Source organism: Scleropages formosus, chromosome 18, assembly GCF_900964775.1.
Source record: "Scleropages formosus chromosome 18, fSclFor1.1, whole genome shotgun sequence".
Lineage (NCBI taxonomy): Eukaryota > Metazoa > Chordata > Actinopteri > Osteoglossiformes > Osteoglossidae > Scleropages > Scleropages formosus.
Window position 1 is genome coordinate 22,303,407 of NC_041823.1, and position 19,544 is coordinate 22,322,950.

At 47.0% G+C, this 19,544-nt stretch overlaps 2 protein-coding genes across 7 annotated transcripts in view; one reads left to right on the forward strand and one right to left on the reverse strand.

The window, feature by feature from the left end:
• Positions 1-5,765, forward strand: part of st14 (ST14 transmembrane serine protease matriptase) — a 30,705-nt gene extending 24,940 nt beyond the window's left edge. For all 5 annotated transcript variants that reach the window (XM_018745545.2, XM_018745547.2, XM_029260103.1 and 2 more), the window contains 5 exons: positions 1,295-1,414; positions 1,781-1,961; positions 3,110-3,378; positions 3,689-3,825; positions 4,083-5,765. In XM_018745545.2, the coding sequence (XP_018601061.1) occupies positions 1,295-1,414; positions 1,781-1,961; positions 3,110-3,378; positions 3,689-3,825; positions 4,083-4,244 (869 nt within the window). In that variant the 3' untranslated portion in view covers positions 4,245-5,765. The remainder of the gene's footprint in view (positions 1-1,294; positions 1,415-1,780; positions 1,962-3,109; positions 3,379-3,688; positions 3,826-4,082) is intronic.
• A 2,148-nt stretch (positions 5,766-7,913) lies between these two features.
• kirrel3l (kirre like nephrin family adhesion molecule 3, like) overlaps positions 7,914-19,544 on the reverse strand; it is a 31,395-nt gene continuing 19,764 nt past the window's right edge. Inside the window, exons 1-15 of one of the 2 annotated variants that reach the window (XM_018745552.2) lie at positions 17,974-18,031; positions 16,962-17,114; positions 16,381-16,530; positions 14,477-14,634; positions 13,245-13,395; positions 12,894-12,999; positions 12,564-12,712; positions 12,080-12,207; positions 11,175-11,301; positions 10,803-10,903; positions 10,093-10,291; positions 9,288-9,395; positions 8,983-9,092; positions 8,664-8,753; positions 7,914-8,577 (exon numbers count right to left, since the gene is read on the reverse strand). In XM_018745552.2, coding sequence (XP_018601068.1) covers positions 8,068-8,577; positions 8,664-8,753; positions 8,983-9,092; positions 9,288-9,395; positions 10,093-10,291; positions 10,803-10,903; positions 11,175-11,301; positions 12,080-12,207; positions 12,564-12,712; positions 12,894-12,999; positions 13,245-13,395; positions 14,477-14,634; positions 16,381-16,530; positions 16,962-17,114; positions 17,974-18,028 — 2,295 coding nt within the window. In that variant the 5' untranslated portion in view covers positions 18,029-18,031 and the 3' untranslated portion in view covers positions 7,914-8,067. Of the gene's footprint in view, positions 8,578-8,663; positions 8,754-8,982; positions 9,093-9,287; positions 9,396-10,092; positions 10,292-10,802; positions 10,904-11,174; positions 11,302-12,079; positions 12,208-12,563; positions 12,713-12,893; positions 13,000-13,244; positions 13,396-14,476; positions 14,635-16,380; positions 16,531-16,961; positions 17,115-17,973; positions 18,032-19,544 lie in introns of those variants that run through there. The other variant, XM_018745553.2, reaches the window with a different exon arrangement.

Below are 19,544 nucleotides of genomic sequence, written 5' to 3' on the forward strand. Positions count from 1 at the left end.
TAGAAGAAAATTGTCATCCACAAATTTACAGAGGGTATAGTAAATCGTAGCAGTCCAATACATTTCTCTTTCAAGTCTATAAGAATAATCAGCCTATATCCATAATTTCATCAAAAAAAGAAATTTGGTTGTGGTTTAGCAAGAAAATAGACGGGGACAAATTAAATATTTTTTTTTTGTTAAAGGTTTTCATGAATGATTGCATGAAGCCCCTTCCAGTAAGCTTGTATCCTGTCACATTTCCAGAATATATTTATCAAAATGTCTGGAATGGCCCAACATTTAACACACAGCTGAGATGTCCCTGGGATCATCCTGTGAAGGTGCACTGGAGTGAGGTAGATTCAGTGAATGAACTTGAAGTTTTCTTTCTGGAAGCATAGGGAGATGTAGGAGGGAAAGAATTTAACACACATGCTGGATAATAACTCATTGATTTCTAGAAGACAACCCAGTGTCATGTTCTCATGAGTCCCTCAACACATCATAAGAACCAGTATTAACACTTCTTAAAATGGTATAAAACGCAGACAGCATACCCCTAAAATTACTTCTAGGTTTTCTTTTTTTATGTTGTATTTTAATTCATTACTGTAAACCTGTTGTCCTGGCTCTGGGTTGCACAGGTCTAGTGGCAATCCCAGAAGCACGGGGTCTGAAGCAGGGTATACCCTGGATGGATCGCCAGTCTATTGCAGGGAAAAATTTAATTTTTTTTTTTTTTAAATTTTTATCTTACTCTTTCTAGCCTTTTCCAATTCCGTTTGCATGTTCTTTTAACCCTTATTGTGATACATTTTGACAGTTTGGCTCAGAGATATTTATGCTGTAAAGAAATAAAGTTGACAAGATCACTGCCTGTCTTTCACTCTGCAAATCCCATGAGCACTATGCTGTTAAAAGTGCTGTCTAGTGTTACTAACAAATGATTGACACTAGGTGATCTTCATTTGATTGTAAGATTATGGCTTTATTTAGCTAGCAGATTGTTCTTATGGTGACTCTCATTTTATAACATCATACTTGGTTCTTATTTTTGTGGCAGAAGCCAAAAATGCGATAGTTTCCATTGCAGACATAAGAACTCAGTCATCCCTGGCTTGGACTCGTAAGTAGGACTTGTACCAGTGACTTTGTGACTGAGCTCAGGTTGAAGGCTAGGTGGTTTGGACTTCAAGTTGCCTTGAGACTCCAGCTGGAACTGAGGTTCAGCAACTTCTTAACACTTCTGCCTTCTACTGACTGGCAGGTTTTAATGAGCTTTTTCTTCTTTCTTTCTCTGTCCCCTGTGTAGTTGCTTTGGTCTGCACCGATTTCACTTTCAAGTGCAAGAACGGCGAGTGCATAAACAAGGTCAATCCTGAGTGTGACAAGAACAACGACTGCAGTGATGCCTCAGATGAGGAGGGCTGTGGTGAGGCCACCAGTGGCATTCTTTCTCCTTCAGCACTATCCCATACTCTTTGCTTTAACGTCATAACATTGGCCCTGTGCTCCAGGTTTTCCAGGGGAAATGTTCTTCAAGTCTGGAATTTTTTCCATTTATTATTCCTTCCACAAAGTTTTCTTCTCCTGAGTTTTCCTTTTTCCTCTCTGCCATGCCTAAGGGCTTTCTTACCTTTCATCCACCTGCTGCATTTTCTTTAAATCCCACCAAAGGCCTCTAATGCGCTCTGAGCATCGCGTTAGGAGATTTTGTTGCCATTCATCTTTGCTGCACAGTGCTCTGCATCACCACTCCGTGGCACTCTGCCACAATCCCACATGCTTTTCTCCCCAGACTGTGGTACCAGACCGTACAAGCACAACCGCATCGTGGGTGGGGAGAATGCTGATATCGGAGAATGGCCTTGGCAGGTCAGCCTCCACTTCAAGACCTCCGGCCATGTCTGCGGTGCTTCCATCTTGTCTCAGAACTGGCTGCTGTCAGCTTCACATTGCTTCAAGACCACCTCTCCAGAGTAAGTGCGCCTGCTTTCCTGGCCTTCCTGGACAGTCCTTGCTTACCTTCCTGACCCTGAAGCGTGTGCTGGAGCTTCACCGCTTGCCCAGTGCGCTCCCGTGTGCTCCCATACTCTCATCGTGGTCCTGTGTGGGCTGTGTAGTGTCACCGCTGGACAACGTAAATGATTAAATTGTATAAAATGCAGCAGCCCACTAGAAAGCCCCCCGGGAGAGGCTGAGTGCTTCTCTCTCTCTCTCCTATCAGCCTGCTGTACATCCTTTGATTCCTCCCTCCATCGGTACACATTGCACAGTTAGAATGCCCTCCCCATGGAGTCATGTTATCTGCATACTTTGGCACCAATTCGCTTCAGGGTTTTTCTTGGCATTTTAATGCATACTCCTATTTCTAGTTTCCCACTGAGTCGTCTACTTAATTAAACTGTGTTATTAGTATAATGTAACAAACTGGCAAATTAAGGACTGTTCCATTTCTGATCTCTTAATAGGGACTGCATTGCAGTACGGTAGTTTTAGTTTGCATTAATATTTACATTTATGAATATAGTTAGATTTAAATCATTATTGCCCCTTCACCCTTTTATTTAAAAATTAGCTAGCAGTTATAAATATGCCACATTTTTATGCATATTCGAATAGCAGAAGCTTAAAAATCAGCTGTATGTTTCAGAAAAAAATGGTAATTTTTTTGCAATTTCCATAATGTCTTGCATCGAATGCCTTGTTGAAACTTTCACTGTTTCAGGGTAGATTTGAACTGGAAAACTATCTTCAGACAGAAATTAAACATGATGTTCATAACCTATTGTTGAACAGGCTTTTGACACCCATGTCAGTATCTGGTTCAGAGGTTGTTTCCCACCAGTGTAAAATCCCTTTGCACTGCAGTGCTTCCATACATGTGCCACTAGGTGGAACCACCAACCTTGTAATTGTCTGTGGGACACTTGCAGTCTGCCTGGATACAGCCGTCTATTGTTTGCTGGTGACAGTGTCCAGTGAAACAGAATCATTCTTATTACTCTCTGTTTGTGTGTATTGTCATGTGAAACACCCTTGACATGGTATAATGCCATCACTCTAGACAAACCAGTAATTTGGGAATCTCGGTGCTTCTTTCCCTGTCTGCACTGAACGTGTCCAGAAATCTTATTGCCAGCAACTGGCAGACATACAGCGGCATGCATGACCAGTTCAAACAAGACAGTGTACAGATGCGCAAAATCAAGAGGATCATCACTCATGAAAACTACGACCCTATGACCTATGACTATGACATTGCTGTGCTGGAGCTCAGCGAGCCGCTGGAGTTCACAAGCACCATCCACCACATTTGCCTACCGGCCAGTACGCACCTCTTCCCGGCAGGAATGTCCTGTTGGGTAACGGGCTGGGGGACGCTGCGTGAGGGAGGTAAGTGTCCTTCATACTGACCCGGTGAAAACCCTGCCCTCACTATTACTCTTACACCCACGCCCACTTGTTGTTGCATTATGTAGATGTCCTGCTGTTCTCAGGCTACATTCCCATTGTAGCTCTTTTCACTTTATTTACTCTGAGTTTCCCCCTTTGCCCCTTTCCTGTCTCTACATTTGGAGATTTAACATCGTTGTGTGTTGCTTTGGACAGAAGCGTCTGCTAAAAGAATCAGTGTGAACAGAAAAAAGTTTGATTGTGCTGAGTATGACAGCAGCGATTGCGTTGTCCCTTCAATGTCCACCAGGTCGCCTTGCACAGATTTTGCAGAAAGCTGAGGTGAAAATCATCAATGACACAGTGTGCAACATAGTGACGGAGGGCCAGGTCACCTCCAGGATGCTCTGCAGTGGCTTCCTTGCTGGAGGTGTGGATGCCTGTCAGGTAAGTGACACAGATGCACAACTGTAACACCTTCAGCATGAAATCTACATATCTTGTTATATACATGGCACTTTTTTCTGTTTTTTTAGATTTTTTTTTTTTTTTTTTTTTTTTAAGTTTCCTCGGTAATAAACCTGCCCTTTTCTTTTCAACTTCTTCTCAATCTCTCCTGCTCTTCCCTTCACTGCCTATGATCTGATTCTCCTTCCTCCATGCTTGGACTCTGTCCACTCTGCTCCCCCTCTTTCTCTCCGCAGGGTGACTCTGGTGGGCCCCTGGTTTGCCGCGAGGAGAGCGGCAAGTGGTTTCAGGCAGGGATTGTGAGCTGGGGCGAGGGCTGTGCCCGACGCAACAAGCCTGGTGTCTATTCACGGCTCACCAAACTGCGCGACTGGATCCGCCAGCAAACCGGCATATAGCACGTAGTGACCAAGCAGACCGAGGACCGCACCCCCACTCTTCTGCTGAATTTCAGACTCTGTACAAAGGTGTTTTTGAAAAAATCTATCATGCATCCGGCATCCAAGCGACAGATAGAGAGATGAGCTTGAAGAGGGAATTTGGAAGGATGACTGCTTCTCCCTTTTCAGTGCTTCTATTTAATGAGGATGTCTACTGTGAGATACATGCAGTATCATTTAAAAGGAAAAAAAAAAAGTAATTCGTTTTGTAGTTCTTAAAAACTGAACACGTACTCTATGAGTTCTCAGGGTTGGTATATTGCTTTCAGCTACTCTGTGGAGGTCAGATTACCTTTGCAGGCTGGAAAGTGTCACACTGAAACTCTGCTCCATTACCAGGGGTCAGACAGATGGAAAACTGGTTATTTCCTCTTCATTCAGAAAATGAAAAGTTTTTTTTTTTTTTTTTTTTTCTTTTTCTCTTCTCTCTCCTCTGTCTGTCATACATTGAAGTTGAAAGTATAGCAGGAAAGCACTATTTGTGTGAGATCAATGTTTGGTGATCAGAAGATCATTATATATGAAATAGGAATATTTTTATATTGTTTTTAAAATACTGAACACAGAAGTTCATCTTGTTACATTGGTGAGGAGTATGCTTTTTCTTTCAGAGAATACAATAATCTATATCAAATATTAGACTTAAATTGACATCAGTCCTTTGAATTTTTTTTTTTTCTTAAAAAGTGTCAACAAAATGCTCAGTCATGGTCCAAGATATATTATTTATGAAGTAACCAAATTGTGTACCTGCTTGAAGCTTTTTTTTGGAAGCTTTGGGACTTGGAGTCCAGCAGTATTCAGGAGGCCAGCGCCAATATGCTGAGATTTGCGCTTTGGGGATTGCCTTCACTTTTGTGCTTGCACGGAACAAAAAAACAATATAGTTCAGTGGTTTGAATATGCGAGTGCAGAACCTGGTGGATGTTTTCTGTACTGCTATAAGCTGCAGTTTTCTTCCTTTCTCAAATAGTGACTCGCTCTGTGGAATGAAAGGTAACATTGGATCTTCCCATCCTGTGATGTTTCATGATTCGGCTCTTACAAAGTGTGACCTCGGGACTACTGCAGAGTCCATATTAAAAAATAACTTGATTTACGCATGCACAGTAGTAAATTTTTGTTAGGCAGCTCTCTTAAACCTCGTTCCGCTTTCCTTTCTTGCTTGTTCTTTAAATAGTTACCAAACATTATAAGGTCTCAGTTTGCATTGTGGATTAAGAAAATGGATTGCATGCTTTTTACAAGATCATACTTCTTACCCAGTTGTCTGGTGTACTGTCCCACGGACACACATTCCATGCAGTGTATCTGTGTGTTACAATCAGCTCTTGAGGAAATGGGCTGAGGAACTGGAACTTGTAAAAACTGCTTTGTTGTACAAATATGTTAATGACATGAGTGCACCACTAAAATGTTTGTTTGGTAATGTCCAGAGTCCTTATATTTGCCCTTTTAATCAACGTGATTTTTTTTAAAAATATTGACAACGTATTTTGTTACATACAATAAATACAGTTTATTTCACTTGGAATATATTTTTAAATACCAAATAAGTAGCTGAGTGAAACCTTGCATTTCTTTTTGTTTTTGTTGTTTGCCCTTTTTGCACACAGCAGCATCAGGCATTCATGGCATCGCTGGCAGGTGTAGCTGAAGCGCTGCTAGAAATGAAGAAATGAGAGGGAAAGCAACATGACAAGGTGATGTTGTCACGTAACGCATTGCATTGTCAGAGCAATTTCCCCTGTCACTCGGGAGATAGCTGGTGACTGTTCCGCGGTTCATTTACAAACGGGAGTATTCATATCTCGTTTGTCTTCATTAAAATGAGCGCTCGTACCTGGGGAACATGTGCATCTCAATAAGACTGCCTGTTTGAGCATTCACAGGCTCAGGTATGAAGGTGGTCCTTTTGTCACTGCATTCCCCCCCATGAAACGCAAAACAAATGTCATAAAGCACTTTGACATGTTGAATCACTCAAACCAAACTGGCTTATCGGAAATGGTTTTATTTAAATATAAATATGTGTACAAAGTTACAAGCAACAATAGCTCCTTTTCAGCTTAATTATTTAAAAAAATGGCCATTAGTCGTGATCATAAAAGCAGTACTCTGCTTTCTGTGATGGACGAACGGAGTAAGGGACAGATGGTGAACCAAATTCAGGATCAAAGAGGATATATATATTTATGTGTATATATAATATAAAGATACTTTACAATAAAGCAGCTTACACGCTGTACATTAAGGCTTATATAAAATATAAAAATAAAGACAAGCAATGTTTTTCCACTTTTCACTTTATAACACTTCTTTACCAATCCAACAGACTGGGATCATTTGAGAAAAATGGCAGTATGCAGTTACGGTCACCTGAAACCAGGCTTCAACAGGGTCAGATACAATAGGCAATCTCTCACACTGGCAATGGAAATGAAAAATGTTGAAGTATTTCACTTGGACAAATTATCTGCATGCAACAGGTAGACGGTGTGTTTTTTCTTTGTACAATTAACTAGTTCTGGGTAGCATAGTGTTTGTAAACATTTTGGAGCTACTGCATGTAGAAACCCTCTTCAATACGCTTTCCAACAGCTTTTCATTAATAGCCAAGCTGAGAAATGCAGGCTGGTGAAGCCTGGTTTTGATTTTTTTTTTTTTTTTTTTTTTTTCTCTTTTCTTTTTCCCCCTCCTTCCCTCCTCCGTACAAGATTACAACATTCTCATCAAAGACAAGACCTGTCCTGTTTTGGCGATACTGCCTTCCAAGCTGTGCCCATGAAAGGACTGTGATGCCGCCGCTGCTGTGGCCACAGTAACCTCCACGAACACAAAGGGGCCATTATCCCTGTTCCTTGCTTATGCAAGTTATGCCATATTTGGGTGTTTGTTTGCTCATTCCACCATCACTGAAGCAAAAATGGTTAATACAAAGGCTAGTCTTCATCCTAAACTTGCTGCCTGTCACTGACAGCTTTTTGCCCTTCTTTTCTCTCATATTTCCCATTTACTTGCACTGATTCTTCATGTCAGTATCTGAAATTTTCGTCTTTTTTTTTTTTTTAAAAAAACCTCACTGAATTCTCAATCCAAAAATTAAGACCAAACACCACTTGACTGTACTTTTGTTTGCATTTGTCTTGTCTTTCACTGCTTGACTTGAGTCTTGTGGTGTAGCTCAGTCCTTTTCTGATGGATGGACACGGATGTGCTTAGAATTCCTCTGCATGCCGACAAATACCAAACATCTTTTTTTTTTTTTTTTTTCCTTTTCCTTTTTTCATTTTTGCACTTTGTTTTGTAGTCTCTTTCACCGGATGTTAAGTCCTTGTTCAGTTCAACCCCCCATGGCTGCAGGGCACTTGATAATATGAAAAGGAAATCTGACGCTTTCCAGTTTACACTCCCACCTACCCCACCAGACAAATCCGAAAAAAATCCATCCGTTTAAACAAGGCGATGGCAACAGCAGAGCTGATGCTGCTTTGCTAAATTGCATACCTTTCACAAAATGGTAACATAGCGCACCGAGGAAAACGAGGCTAATTGGATTGTGAGTGATGCATCAGCAATGGAAAGCTCCATTTGATGAACACGCAGATCCCACAGAAAAACAACAAAACAAATAAAAAAAAATTCTTCAGAACCAAAATCCATGCGTGGATCCCTTTCTGTCATTTCCAGGGGAAAGGAAACCAGCATCAGCACAGGCTTTTGAAAAGAGCCCTGTGTAAGTTGCTCCACCTCCACTACAGCCTCTGCTGCATCAGTGTGATCAAACGTGCGTCTGCATGCGCTGCTGTGAGGGCCGTCCGTAATCGGACTGCTGTGAGGACACCTGGGACGAGGCATAGGAGAAGCGGGAAGAACTGGACACTTTGCTAGCTTGGTCTGAGTGGTCGTAGGCGTCCACCTTCTCGTATGTCGAGGGCTTCACGTAGCTGGTGAAGGCTCGGCCGTAGGTGGCGGGCAGGTAAGCGGAGCTGCCGTAGAGGGGCTCTGTTGGATACATGCCCTGTTGCTGCTGATGCTGTTGCTGCATCTGGAGCTGCTGTTGCTGCTGTTGCTGCTGCTCGTAGGTGGAGCGAGTGCCGGTCGTAGTAGCATAGCGATGGGAGAAGTCGTAAATCCGGGACTGGGCTGTGTGCTGCCCGTAGAGAGGGCTGGGTGAGGGCAGCTGAGACGGGGTGTAGACGGGCCTCGGGTTGGGCACATACTCGGAGAACCCGCTGCGTACGTGACGGTCCTCATGGGCGCGAACATTGTAATAGCCGTTAGTGGGGTCCTAGACAGACAGCAGACAATTTGAAATGGCAAACAAACGTATTTGAACTGGGATACAGCCTTGCGAAGAGTTTTTTTTTGTCTCACCTTTATGTCAGATCGCTCGTCTTCCTCCTCCTCCAGAAGGTCGCTGTGTTCTGTGCGGGACGTTCCGGGAGACTCGCTACTGTTTGGGGCCTAAAGGTTAAGTGATGGCATCCAAAAACAAAAATGAGCATCCATGGGCTCCTCCCACAAATCCTTTTTTATTATGTTTTTTTTTTTCATCTTTCTGACTAAGCCATTTAGACTTGTGTCTTGAAATGCATTTCTATTCCATATTTCAGATCAGACAACGAAAATTAAACTGTAAAACATAATAAAGCCCAAATTGAATAAAACAAGGAAATAAGATGAGAAATTGTACCATGGGTTCCTTGACATCTTCCTCGTCGTCATTGCCCCGCGTCGCATTGTGGTCGCTGTGCACTATCTGAACTCTGATATCACTTTTGGAGAGTCTGGTGCCTTTTTTACCTTTGGGGGGAAAATGAATGGCGATTGGTCACTGGAGCGACTCCATGCCGCCCTTCTAATTAGATGACCCCCGCAGCAGATTTCTCAGCTCCCTCCTGAAGGCATCCAGAATTGATCGGTCTCGATATGTTACTAAGCAGTGTGAGTGCAACCCTCCCCCTCTCTGGCAGCAGCTGTTGGACCTTCCCAGCTCACCTTTCACAGAGTTCCTGCAGCACAGGGACACCAGAGTGATGATGCAGATGATGAGAACGCAGCCACCTCCAACTGTAGCTCCCACGATGATGAGCATGGGAAGGGCCTCTGTGGAAGAAGGGAAGGGTGCAAGTCAGAACACCAGGGCACATCAAGGATAGAGGTATGGGCATGGGTACTGTGGCTTTCGCAGTTTCTCCCATCAGTGGTAATTAGCGGTTGCAGAAGCAGAAATACAATTAAAAATTCATCTGGGCCTGGTGCTGAGTATAAGCGTATCCCTGCGCTCCAGTCCTTGATATTGTCTCTGATCTCTCCTGGGAAGGGGTAACAAGGACCGACACAATGAGGCAATAGGCAGCAACCTAATTAGAAATTCTGGGAGATACCAGTCTGGCTCTCCCAAGATCATGCCAATATACTGATGCAAATTGCCAGTGAAGACCTTATTTCTAGTGTCTCCTACAACCAAGGATGATATGTGCATTGTGCTGTTCATATTTAGGATTGATGGGGGAAAAAATTAGTGTCTTGAATAAAACGTGGAATTTTTCAAAAATGGTGCTACTATGAAACATCTCAATGTCCTAATAGGTCTTTTTGTTTCACAATCACTGTAGTCATAATGAGACATTCGTATGAATCTAGACTTCCATCTCTCGGGGGCATGATCGGTACCACAAATGATTAATTAAAGTCACCAATACATTTAAAAATCAGTGTGACCTCATCTGCCCTCATCTAAAGCTGGGGAACGGCAGCATTCACGAGTGGAACCATGGAATCAACGAGATGATGGCTCCACCTTGCTCCTTGAGGATGACCAGCGCTGTTCCTGTGCCAAAGCGATTCCAGGCTGTGCAGTTGTAGCGCAACTCAAAGTCTTGGGCGTGTGTCTCTGAGAGGATCAGAGAAGACAGGACCCCGCGATCGCTGGTCACTGTCTGGACAGTGAAGCGGCCAGAGGTGCCAGCGGAAAGGCTCACGTCACCAAACGTCCACACCTGGAATGAGGAGATACCTGAGGTGAGTCGCGGTGGTGATAATGAGTTAAAGTGGAAAGATCTCGCGCACATAAAATCAGGTTTTGTCAGACCAACTGTGCAGATGGTCGTCTCTCTCTCTCTGCTTTCCCTGTCCTGAATGCTCGGGTGAGGCTGAAGTACAAAACGATTCTCTGTGAAACACTGTTCCTATCTTTAAGGACCACCAGGGTGTCCCATTTTTACACTCCTCCACAGATGTTAATTATGTCTTTGCGGCCTCTGCACGCACCGCAGGTCACATTGGCAGTGACTGCGGACCTTGATCTTGGTTGCTGCTAATTGAAAGGCATCTTGAGCCACCTAGGGGAGAGAAGCCATGTACTGTTGGCTGGCATGCGTCTCTCGGCCGACGTGGCCGTAGCCCCGAGATCGAGGCGACGTTGTCATCTAAGGGTCTCTGGACAAGGAAAATTCGCATGTAGGCGCACGTACGCAATGCCAAAATGTAGCCCTGGGGGGGTCCACTTACGATCTTTTCAGGAGGAGGACTGCTCCCCACCAAGCACTCCAGCTTGCCCTTAGAGTTCTTGACTGCATGTTGTGTGGCATCTGCTGTGATGATGGGAGGGCCTGGGTGTAGCACAAGGAGAGGCATGGCAAGTCAGGGATCGGGGAGGCAAAGGAAGAGAGAAGTTGGCAGAAGCAAAAACAATCTACAGTGACGGGAGAGGATGCCGCAAACAGAAAACAGAAGCTCGATAGTGAGAGATGCCCTTTTGAGGTAGAAGAGGAATTAACGAGCTAACATGGTGCAAAGAAGTTATGTGGGAATGGCACATGCACACAGGCGCCACACGTACAAACTGGCTGCAAACACATCCACAGAGCAGCCAACACTTGCCATTCACGGTGAGGGTGACATCCCTCTCTGCCACCCCGATCCTGGGCACGATGGCTTTGCACGTGTAGGTGCCGGCATCCTCTTGGGTAACAGCCTTCAGCTGCAGAGTGTTGCTGTTGCTGAGCACCTGGAGTTGGGGGACACTCAAAGCATCAGCAATCCCATCATTCCTGCCAACGGGGCAGCGACGCTCCTACGCTCGGCATTCCGGTTTAACTGTTGTGACTGATTTAATCACAGCTTTACTGATGGAGCCATGTGTGCGAAGACACGAACGTGAAATAATCGTAACAACAAAGACACGGACAGAACAAAGGATTCTGAATGAGAATCTCTTTAGCCTTTGGACCTGGTACATTTGGTCACTTGTGAGCTCATTGATCCCAGAACTCCTTCAAGCTGTGATTAATCCATTTACCCCCCACCCCCCCCCCGGCCACGAGACACTTATTGAATTAACCAATTAATCCATACCTCCTGGCACTAAAATCTGCACTCCATGGATTAGAACAGTCAAGTTTTCAGGCTGGTTGCAACGAGTTTGGTGGTGTGGGTTGAAAGGCCGGGTGGGTATTGCAAGGGATGTCCTGCTCAGTTGTATAAAATTACTTCCACGTTCTTCCTTCACCAATAGGAAACCTGCTTAAATGTCACACCCACCAGGTAAGCACCACATGGTCATGAGTAATAAAGAGCCACTTGACTGATGACTACTAAGATGGGCATTAGCTGAAGGTTGAAATATGTCGCGTGGCACTAGTCATACTGAACCTGAAGATCTTGGGTGTGTGTTTTGAGGCTGGCTGCGATGATGGGTAATGTCTCAAGCAGATCGCTGGCTGTGTTGACCAAAGGAAATGCACAACCATTAAGCCAGCCGTGTAAATACGACGTGTGTCTCTTACCACACTGGAGCCCTGCTTGGTCCAGGCCAGGGTCAGAGGGGGGTTCCCTGTCCAGGAGCAAGTGAACGCTGCATCCATCCCAATGTCTACAACCAGGGGCTTGGGCTCTGACAGCAGCCTGGGGCCAACTGAGGGAGTCGCATGTGCGCACAACACCATCAGAGCATGTTTGAAGGTAATAATTCGCACATGATCGATACTCTGCCTGTCATCAAGAATAAAGAGCTAAACTCTGCAAGTGACGACTGCTTGAATTTACATTTACTCATTTAGCGACTAACAGTGCCAAGCTACTTACAGTGATTTACTCCTTTATACAGCTGGGTAGTGTTTACTGGGTAAGTACCTCGCTCAAAGGTACTACAGCAGAAGGTGGTGTCTGAACCTGGGTCCTTGGTGTCCAAACGTGCTACCCACTGCCCCCTGTCTTTCTCTTGCTAACATCACTGTCGAATGAGCTCCACATGTCCCCATGTTGACTTACACTGGACGTCCACAAGCGTGCTGACGTTGGTGCTGCCCACCGAGTTGGACACCTCGCAGGACACTGGGTCCGTGAAGTAGGAGTGGTCCACTGTCACCTCCAAGCTATCGCCATTGGCCTCCGAGATGGGGATGCCACCCTTAGACCAACTGACACGTTGAACATACCGTTATCACACATGACGCTTAGGTACTTTAAGCAAAATGCAAATGTGATGCTGCACTTTGCAGCATTGACATCCAGGGTGACCTGGGAGACATACTGGTGCGGAAAGAGCACAATGAATAGGCGGGAAGCAGGACAGCAAGGGATACAATTACTGCTGATTACCGGTAACCTGTGATCTCGGGGTTCGCGGAGGCTGAGCAGATGAACAGGACCTTGGCTCCTTCCATGACGGTTTGAGGCTGGACTGACAGGGTCACCGAAGGCGGATCTGTAAAGCCGTCCTTTTGTTAAACACACTCGTCGTGCACAAAAACGCTGCTTAGGCACCGCTGTTTTTCTGTTCTTTCCTTTGCTCAATTGCTGCCCTTTTTCAACCTCCATCTGCAACGCTTACGGTTCAGGCTCGGACCCTTTGTGCGCAGGCTAGACGTCGCTTGGACAGACCTTTCCCCATTCCCTCTAGTGCTGCTCTCATCCTCCTCTTGCCCCCCAGTGCCAGCGTTGCATACTCACGTTGAACGTTTATGGTGACGGATGTCTGTCGGCCGGCTGGAGCGGCGGGATTCAGGACCCTGCAGGTGTACGTACGTCCCGAGTCCTTATCATCCGGGACCAGGGGCAGCATGCTCACGGCCGCCTCCCGTTTCCCATCCTCCATCAGTGTCTGGTGATGAGGAGAAAAAAGAACACAGCGCCCCCTTAAGCTTTGTCTCCGCTACTGCAATTGATGTCACTCCAGAGAACGTTATTTATACCGTCCCGAACCGGCACTGGCGAAAGCCATATTTACGCTCCTCTTTCCGCACGTTAGGCATGCTGAACTTTACAATGCATTTGTCAGTGTACGTGCCAGTTAATTTGTTTATTTATATGAGACGGCTTGGTATAATTCTACGTTGATTTATTTGCCTCGTATTTCTCTGCGTGTTGCAGCTGGCTGGGGGTGAACGGTCCTCGTTTATTTTCGGAGGACTTTTCGGACCACGGATGTCAATTTATTGCTCAATAAATCAATACAGTTAAGTGCGGAAATGTGTAGATCTGGAAGATATTGCTAACTGAGGCAAAACTTATAATACTTACAACCGAACAATACGTAATAATGGCAGCAAGTGTCTCCGAATTGAGGGGCCAGTGAGAGAGAGGTGTGACACGGCTGAACAATGTGCTGGCTCAGCCTCGGCACGCTCCCTCCATATCCCGCTGGCCCGTTCGCTCCCTCAGTCGGACACAAAAAAGCATTTTTACGGTAAATCGAGTCGCATCACTCCCTCGAAACCGTGGTCCGCACCCCCTCCCCCCAGCTCCTGGTTTTCACCCTTTAAACGTGTCGTTTAGTGTCGTTTAGCGTGGTCAGGGAGCGTGGCAAATGTGGCGCATTTTGGCGGCCACGGATGTTTCACGCTCCGCCGCGTTCTCATTGTGTTTCTGCATTGTTGTGGGCGATTTCTCCTCTCCACTCCTCTCTCCTCCGCAGCAATTGCACTGTATCAACGCTCATGCCTGTCTGAGCTTCGACATGCTCCAGTTCTGCCGAGGTGCCGGTGCATTAGAGAGCAGCGGCGGGGGTGGTGGGGTCGAAGGACGGGGGGGGGGATGGAGAGAAGCGGTATTGCGACGAGTTGCAGGCTCAAAGCAGGGCGCTGTTTTCGCTGGCGGAACCTGATGCTGCATTGCTCCCTGGCCCAGGCTTTCTGGGACTCGAGCCTAGTTGCTGGGGACTGCAACTCCAGGCCCCCCCTCACCTTGGAGTATATGGCAGACTCCTGGATCTCGCCGTCTCGGTACCACGTGATCTCAGCTGCTGGTTTTGCCCCAGAGGCCCTGCAGGTCAGGTTGTGAGGAGTATGAGCCTTCAGCTTGACCACTGGACCACCCTCCACTACTGGGTCACCCGGGGGCACTGAAAAACACACATTGGTATCCTGGGATCAGAAACAACAAAGCGGTCGCAACCCGTGTGACTCACTGCTGTCCTCTAAGTCTGCGCGGCCTTGATTTCTTTGACCACGTTCACATTTCCAGTCTCAAATAACCAAAGCCTTCAGCCTTCTAAAACTCCAGGTCGTGTGCTTTTGCAGAAATGGATTTTGCATCTTGACCTGGGAAATGCAGCCTTCGAATGGAGCGTCTCTCTCCATCGCCTGCCGTGCGCGCTTCCAGACTGCGGCATTATTACTTTATTTACTCCCTCTGTGGCCCAGCAGTGATTCACCTTACATGCTTATTTGTTAATCTATTTGTATTGCTTGTTGGCATGTCTGGCAGGAGCAGTACTGCGCCCCCGACGATGGCTTCCGTCTCCCCAGGCAATAAATGGAGAAATAAACAGTGCGCCCTTGCAGTCCTCCCCCCCAAACCAATTTCTGTGTTTGTATCCGAATTTCCAGAGGTCCTGCCGCCACGCCGCTCGGACTCTAATGGAATCCTGGCGCAAGGTGATTTTAATTTCCATGCGGATTCCCTTGACTGCACTCCCTGCCTGCTGACTTCTTGGCTGCGTCGGATTGCCTGGGTCTCATCCGGCGCATTGATTTCCCCACGCGTCCCCCCCCCCCAGCCCCCATGCGCTTCGCTTGATTTTCCCCCCACCCCTCGCTCCCCTTTCGGGAACTTCCAAAGGGACAGGAACAAGAGCCTAGGGCCTTGATGTCCTCAAAGGCCTTTTCTGGGCCGGCTCTGTACCCGCACCTTGGAGCGCCGCAGCCTTTTCAGAGCACCAGCCAGAGGTACACGAAAGGTATCTCCTAACCGGGAGCTGTGCTCCTCATTAAATATCCCTGAGCCACACTTGTGACTGTCTGGCTTTTCACTGCTCCTCTTTCTCTCCCGCCCAGTCCCGTCTGTTGAAGGAGTAAAAGATGGGAAATGGGCTCATGGAGCAATCCTAGGCTCAGCTATTGAATGGCGATCAGCTGCCCTACAGAGGCGACCCGAAGCACATGTTCTTGTTGTCCCTGGAGAGATGAGCATTTTGTCGGATCCTACGCCCCTCACGATAAACGTTTAACAGCAGTAGGAGGCCGAGCTGGAGCATCCCGCTGCTGTATCGCTTGGTTGCCGCTAGGTGCCAGCAGTGCTGTGCCAGTCCGTCCTTTCTTCGGTGACCCCTTGCAGAGGGCCTGGTAAATTTGTACATCACTCACATTGCGTTAATGTAAAAGCTGCCCGCGGTTGACAGATTGTGTGACTCACTGTAAAATGTGCTAACTGTGCAGAGCTCGACTTTTCAGCGTCCACGCAAGTCATTTGTGACTGCGGCAATCACATTACCCTGGACTTTCACAGTCTTGATTATCGGCACGGAGGAGAAAGGGGCTCTTTCTGCTGCCTCCGTCGGCTCGTTTTTGCAGGGACACAAAAAAATACTGTCAAGGCACGAATTACAGCTGGAAGAACATGTGACAGGGGAATAAATATATATTTTTTTTAAACCTAAGTGTGCAAAATGAAGGAAATAAAGTGCATTTGTGGCATGTTTTGTTGCCACATTTTGGGCAAAAAAAAAAAAATTACACCGTGTCATCCGGTTATTTATAAGTGACACAAACCTCCTTTTTTTTCCTTTTTAACCACTTCCTTTCTATCGATGCTACGTTCGAGCTCATACGCTTCCAGGGGTGATAGGTGGGAAGTGCAGCAATCTTACCCAGCACGGTGAGTTTAGCACGGTGCGAGCGTAGCGCCGCCTGTGTGGCCTGACACTCGTACACGGCGTCGTCAGCCAGCTCCGCCGAATCGATCAGCAAGCTGTGCTCTCCTGATAGCGCGTCGCCCATCAAGGAGTACCGAGTCCAGCCTGTGTAGAGGCACGGAGGGGACATTGTGAGGGAAGGAGCAATGACAGGGGAGTAGAAAAGCCCCACAGAAGCATCCCGCCCGAGGGCTGCGGAAATGGACCAGATTCACGTGTCGATACGGTCAAGCTCGACGCGGGTCGGCTGAGCTCGCCAAGGCCCCATTAACGGCACTTCCCTACATCAGCGCGGAGGCGTTGTTTCGCTCTCAACTAAATAGCGCCGTTTGGAGCAAGTCTCTTCCCGGATTAGTTCGGCAACGCAGAAGCATAACCCACGGCTCTGACCCAGCCGCCCATTCGCCATGCATTCTGCATCGACTCGGGGAGCATCGTGCCATGGAGGGTGTAGAAATACCCATCATGCCTCTGTGTGTTGTCTGTGTGTGTCAGCGCAGATGTACCCACTAGTGTGGTCATAACATAACGCTCACCTGGCAAGTCCCTCTCCCCTCCCAGCGCCAGGCCGTCCTTGGTCCACTGCACCATGCCGCGGTATCCCACAATGACGCAGGGCAGTGTCACCGACTGGCCCGACACGACGACCTGGTCCTGCGGCTGCTGCGAGAAGTAGGCCGCTTGAGAAGCTGTTGGGAAACAGAAGGAAGGAGAAGGAATGAGGGCCACCGGTGTGGAGAAACACGATCGTGACAGTCTGTGAGCGTCTTCAATTCTCCCTGAATGGTAAGAGCACAACGGCGCAACCAGGCTCCATAGGTAAAACGTTTACTAAATAAGCCATGGAACAGAGAAAAAGGTCAGCTGGGCTATGCCTTCCTTGTAACGTGTGTTTCAATACAGCGGGGCAGCTGGTAGTGTAGTGGTTAGAGTTGCTGCCTTTGGACCTGAAAGTCGCAGATTCAAATCCCACCTCTGGCTGTAGTACACGCCTCCCCACCACAGCTCGCACCCGCAGCCAAAATACTCTTAAGTCGACATCAAGTGTAGGGTAACCTCACTTTCATCTCTGCTCCGTTTTCGGTCGAGCGGAATGTGCACGATCACACATACGCACACACCACCATTACTTGTCTTTTTTCATCTTTTGGAAGGAGCCCCCCCCAAACTCCAATATGAATAATTCTGTTGCAGATTATACATGATATTCCAAAATAAAACCAAGTTACTGCACAGGGACATGGACCGCACTGCGCTTGTCCCAGAGGGCTTGCTGACAGGGATGTGGAGGAAAAAAAAACATTTCTTTACCGAAAACAGACATGATATCAGCTGTGACAGAGGTGAGCCCTCGATTGCAGTCTTTGAGTGGAAGACACCTGTCACACGCAATCGCTTAACTTCTCATTAATCCTTATCAAATGTCCCTGGAGCAGAAGACACCCTACACGAGCTTGCGAGTGGAGCTTTACAGCTCGAAACTAAATGAGGGGGAAAATGCCGTTGATTTGCCATTGATTGGGAAAGCGGCGTGTGTTTCGGACAGACCTCCCCACCACGGCTCGGTGCCGCCGCCGCTCCCAGCAGTAGCTCCGCAAAGCATCCGTGATCCATCTTCCCAAGTGTCTCCGCCAAACAACCTCCACCAAACATGAGCGCACTCTCAGCGCACAAATGTCTACACAAAGTCCACCCAAGTGTAAAATAAAATGCCTTTCGTTGGCCGTTATCAGTATAAATTAAACAGCTAAGTCTCCTTTGAAGAAGACGTGCACCCCCCCCTCCTCTCCACACACACCCACACACCCGCCCCCTGCTGCACAGAGGCCTTTTTTGCAGTGTCTGCAATCTGACCGCCATCAGTCAATTTCCCAATGCCAGCTAGTTAGCAAATGTAACCGTGTCTGTCCTAAACGCCTCCCCTCCACCGGCGAAGGCTGATTGTTCACCGAATCAAGAAACCTGCTCGGACAAACTGGAATTACCGAGGACGTTTTGCAGGCAGCGCTATGTGCAATAGCCATATCGTCGTGAAAGGTGCTCTTATTCTAACAAACTGCTCCTGACAATAAGAGCCACTAGAAGGCTTGTGTTATTTGTTTTCATTTATCAAGCAAGCGCAGCGTGGCACAAGCTCCAAGCTGGTGCATTAGTTACCGTTGACACGTGTCATGTGAAAGTAGCCGCTTCAGTTCATTAATTGTACAAGGAATTTGCTCTGGTGCGTGCATCGTGTTCTTAGTGACTATGTTCAGAAAATGTATTTATTTAAGGGCACTGGATAATTAATCTTATTAAACACTGTCAGATCTCACTGTCAGAATTATGAACCGCTTGCTGTATATCACCTGGGAAATGAGAGAAAAATTCATCGCGGCTTTTATGCTCTGTTCCACGATGTTTTTACGGCGGACCTTCACATCCATGAAATACACCTTAGTATTCATGACAAGCGCAGTTGTCCCAGTTGCAGGTAAATGACGGGATTCACCGTAAGCAGTGCGACCGAATTCCTCATAACTAACGTCAGCTCAAAGTGTACGACATAATTAGCAACATATATTACACCAGCCTGAAAGCCAAAATATCAGCTAGCTGATGGAAATGCATTGGGCCGCTCCTCGTGACCGTACGGAAGCAAGTGCACTCATGTGAAATTGAACACCGCTGAAAGCATCTCTCCTTTGCATGTATTTTAAAATGGATGTTAAACAATCAAAAGCCCATTTTTGATCCCAGGGGAACCATCCGTTAGCGTCCTGAAAACCAGCTGAGGTATTTGGCAGCGTTCTGCTGCTGTTTCCCAGGCAAGGCACACGCTTCACACGCAACGCCTCGGCGGTGGTCCGGAGTGCCTGGTAGTCCTAAGGCACGGAAGGCAATCGGAGCTTCTGTCCGGCTCCCTTACAGAGGGATATAGCTGCTGCCTGGTAGGGGTAACAAGTCTGTTTGGGAGATGGGAAGAAAGAACACTGAGAAAGGGACGTGGGTTTGAATGGGGCTGGGGGTGTAACTCCGTTCAAATAAAAGAGTCTCCCCTGCTACCCCCACCTTTTTTTGTGGTTAAATAGGAGAACAGGGGCCAAAGGAAAGATAAAGAGGGGCCTATTCAGCCCTTG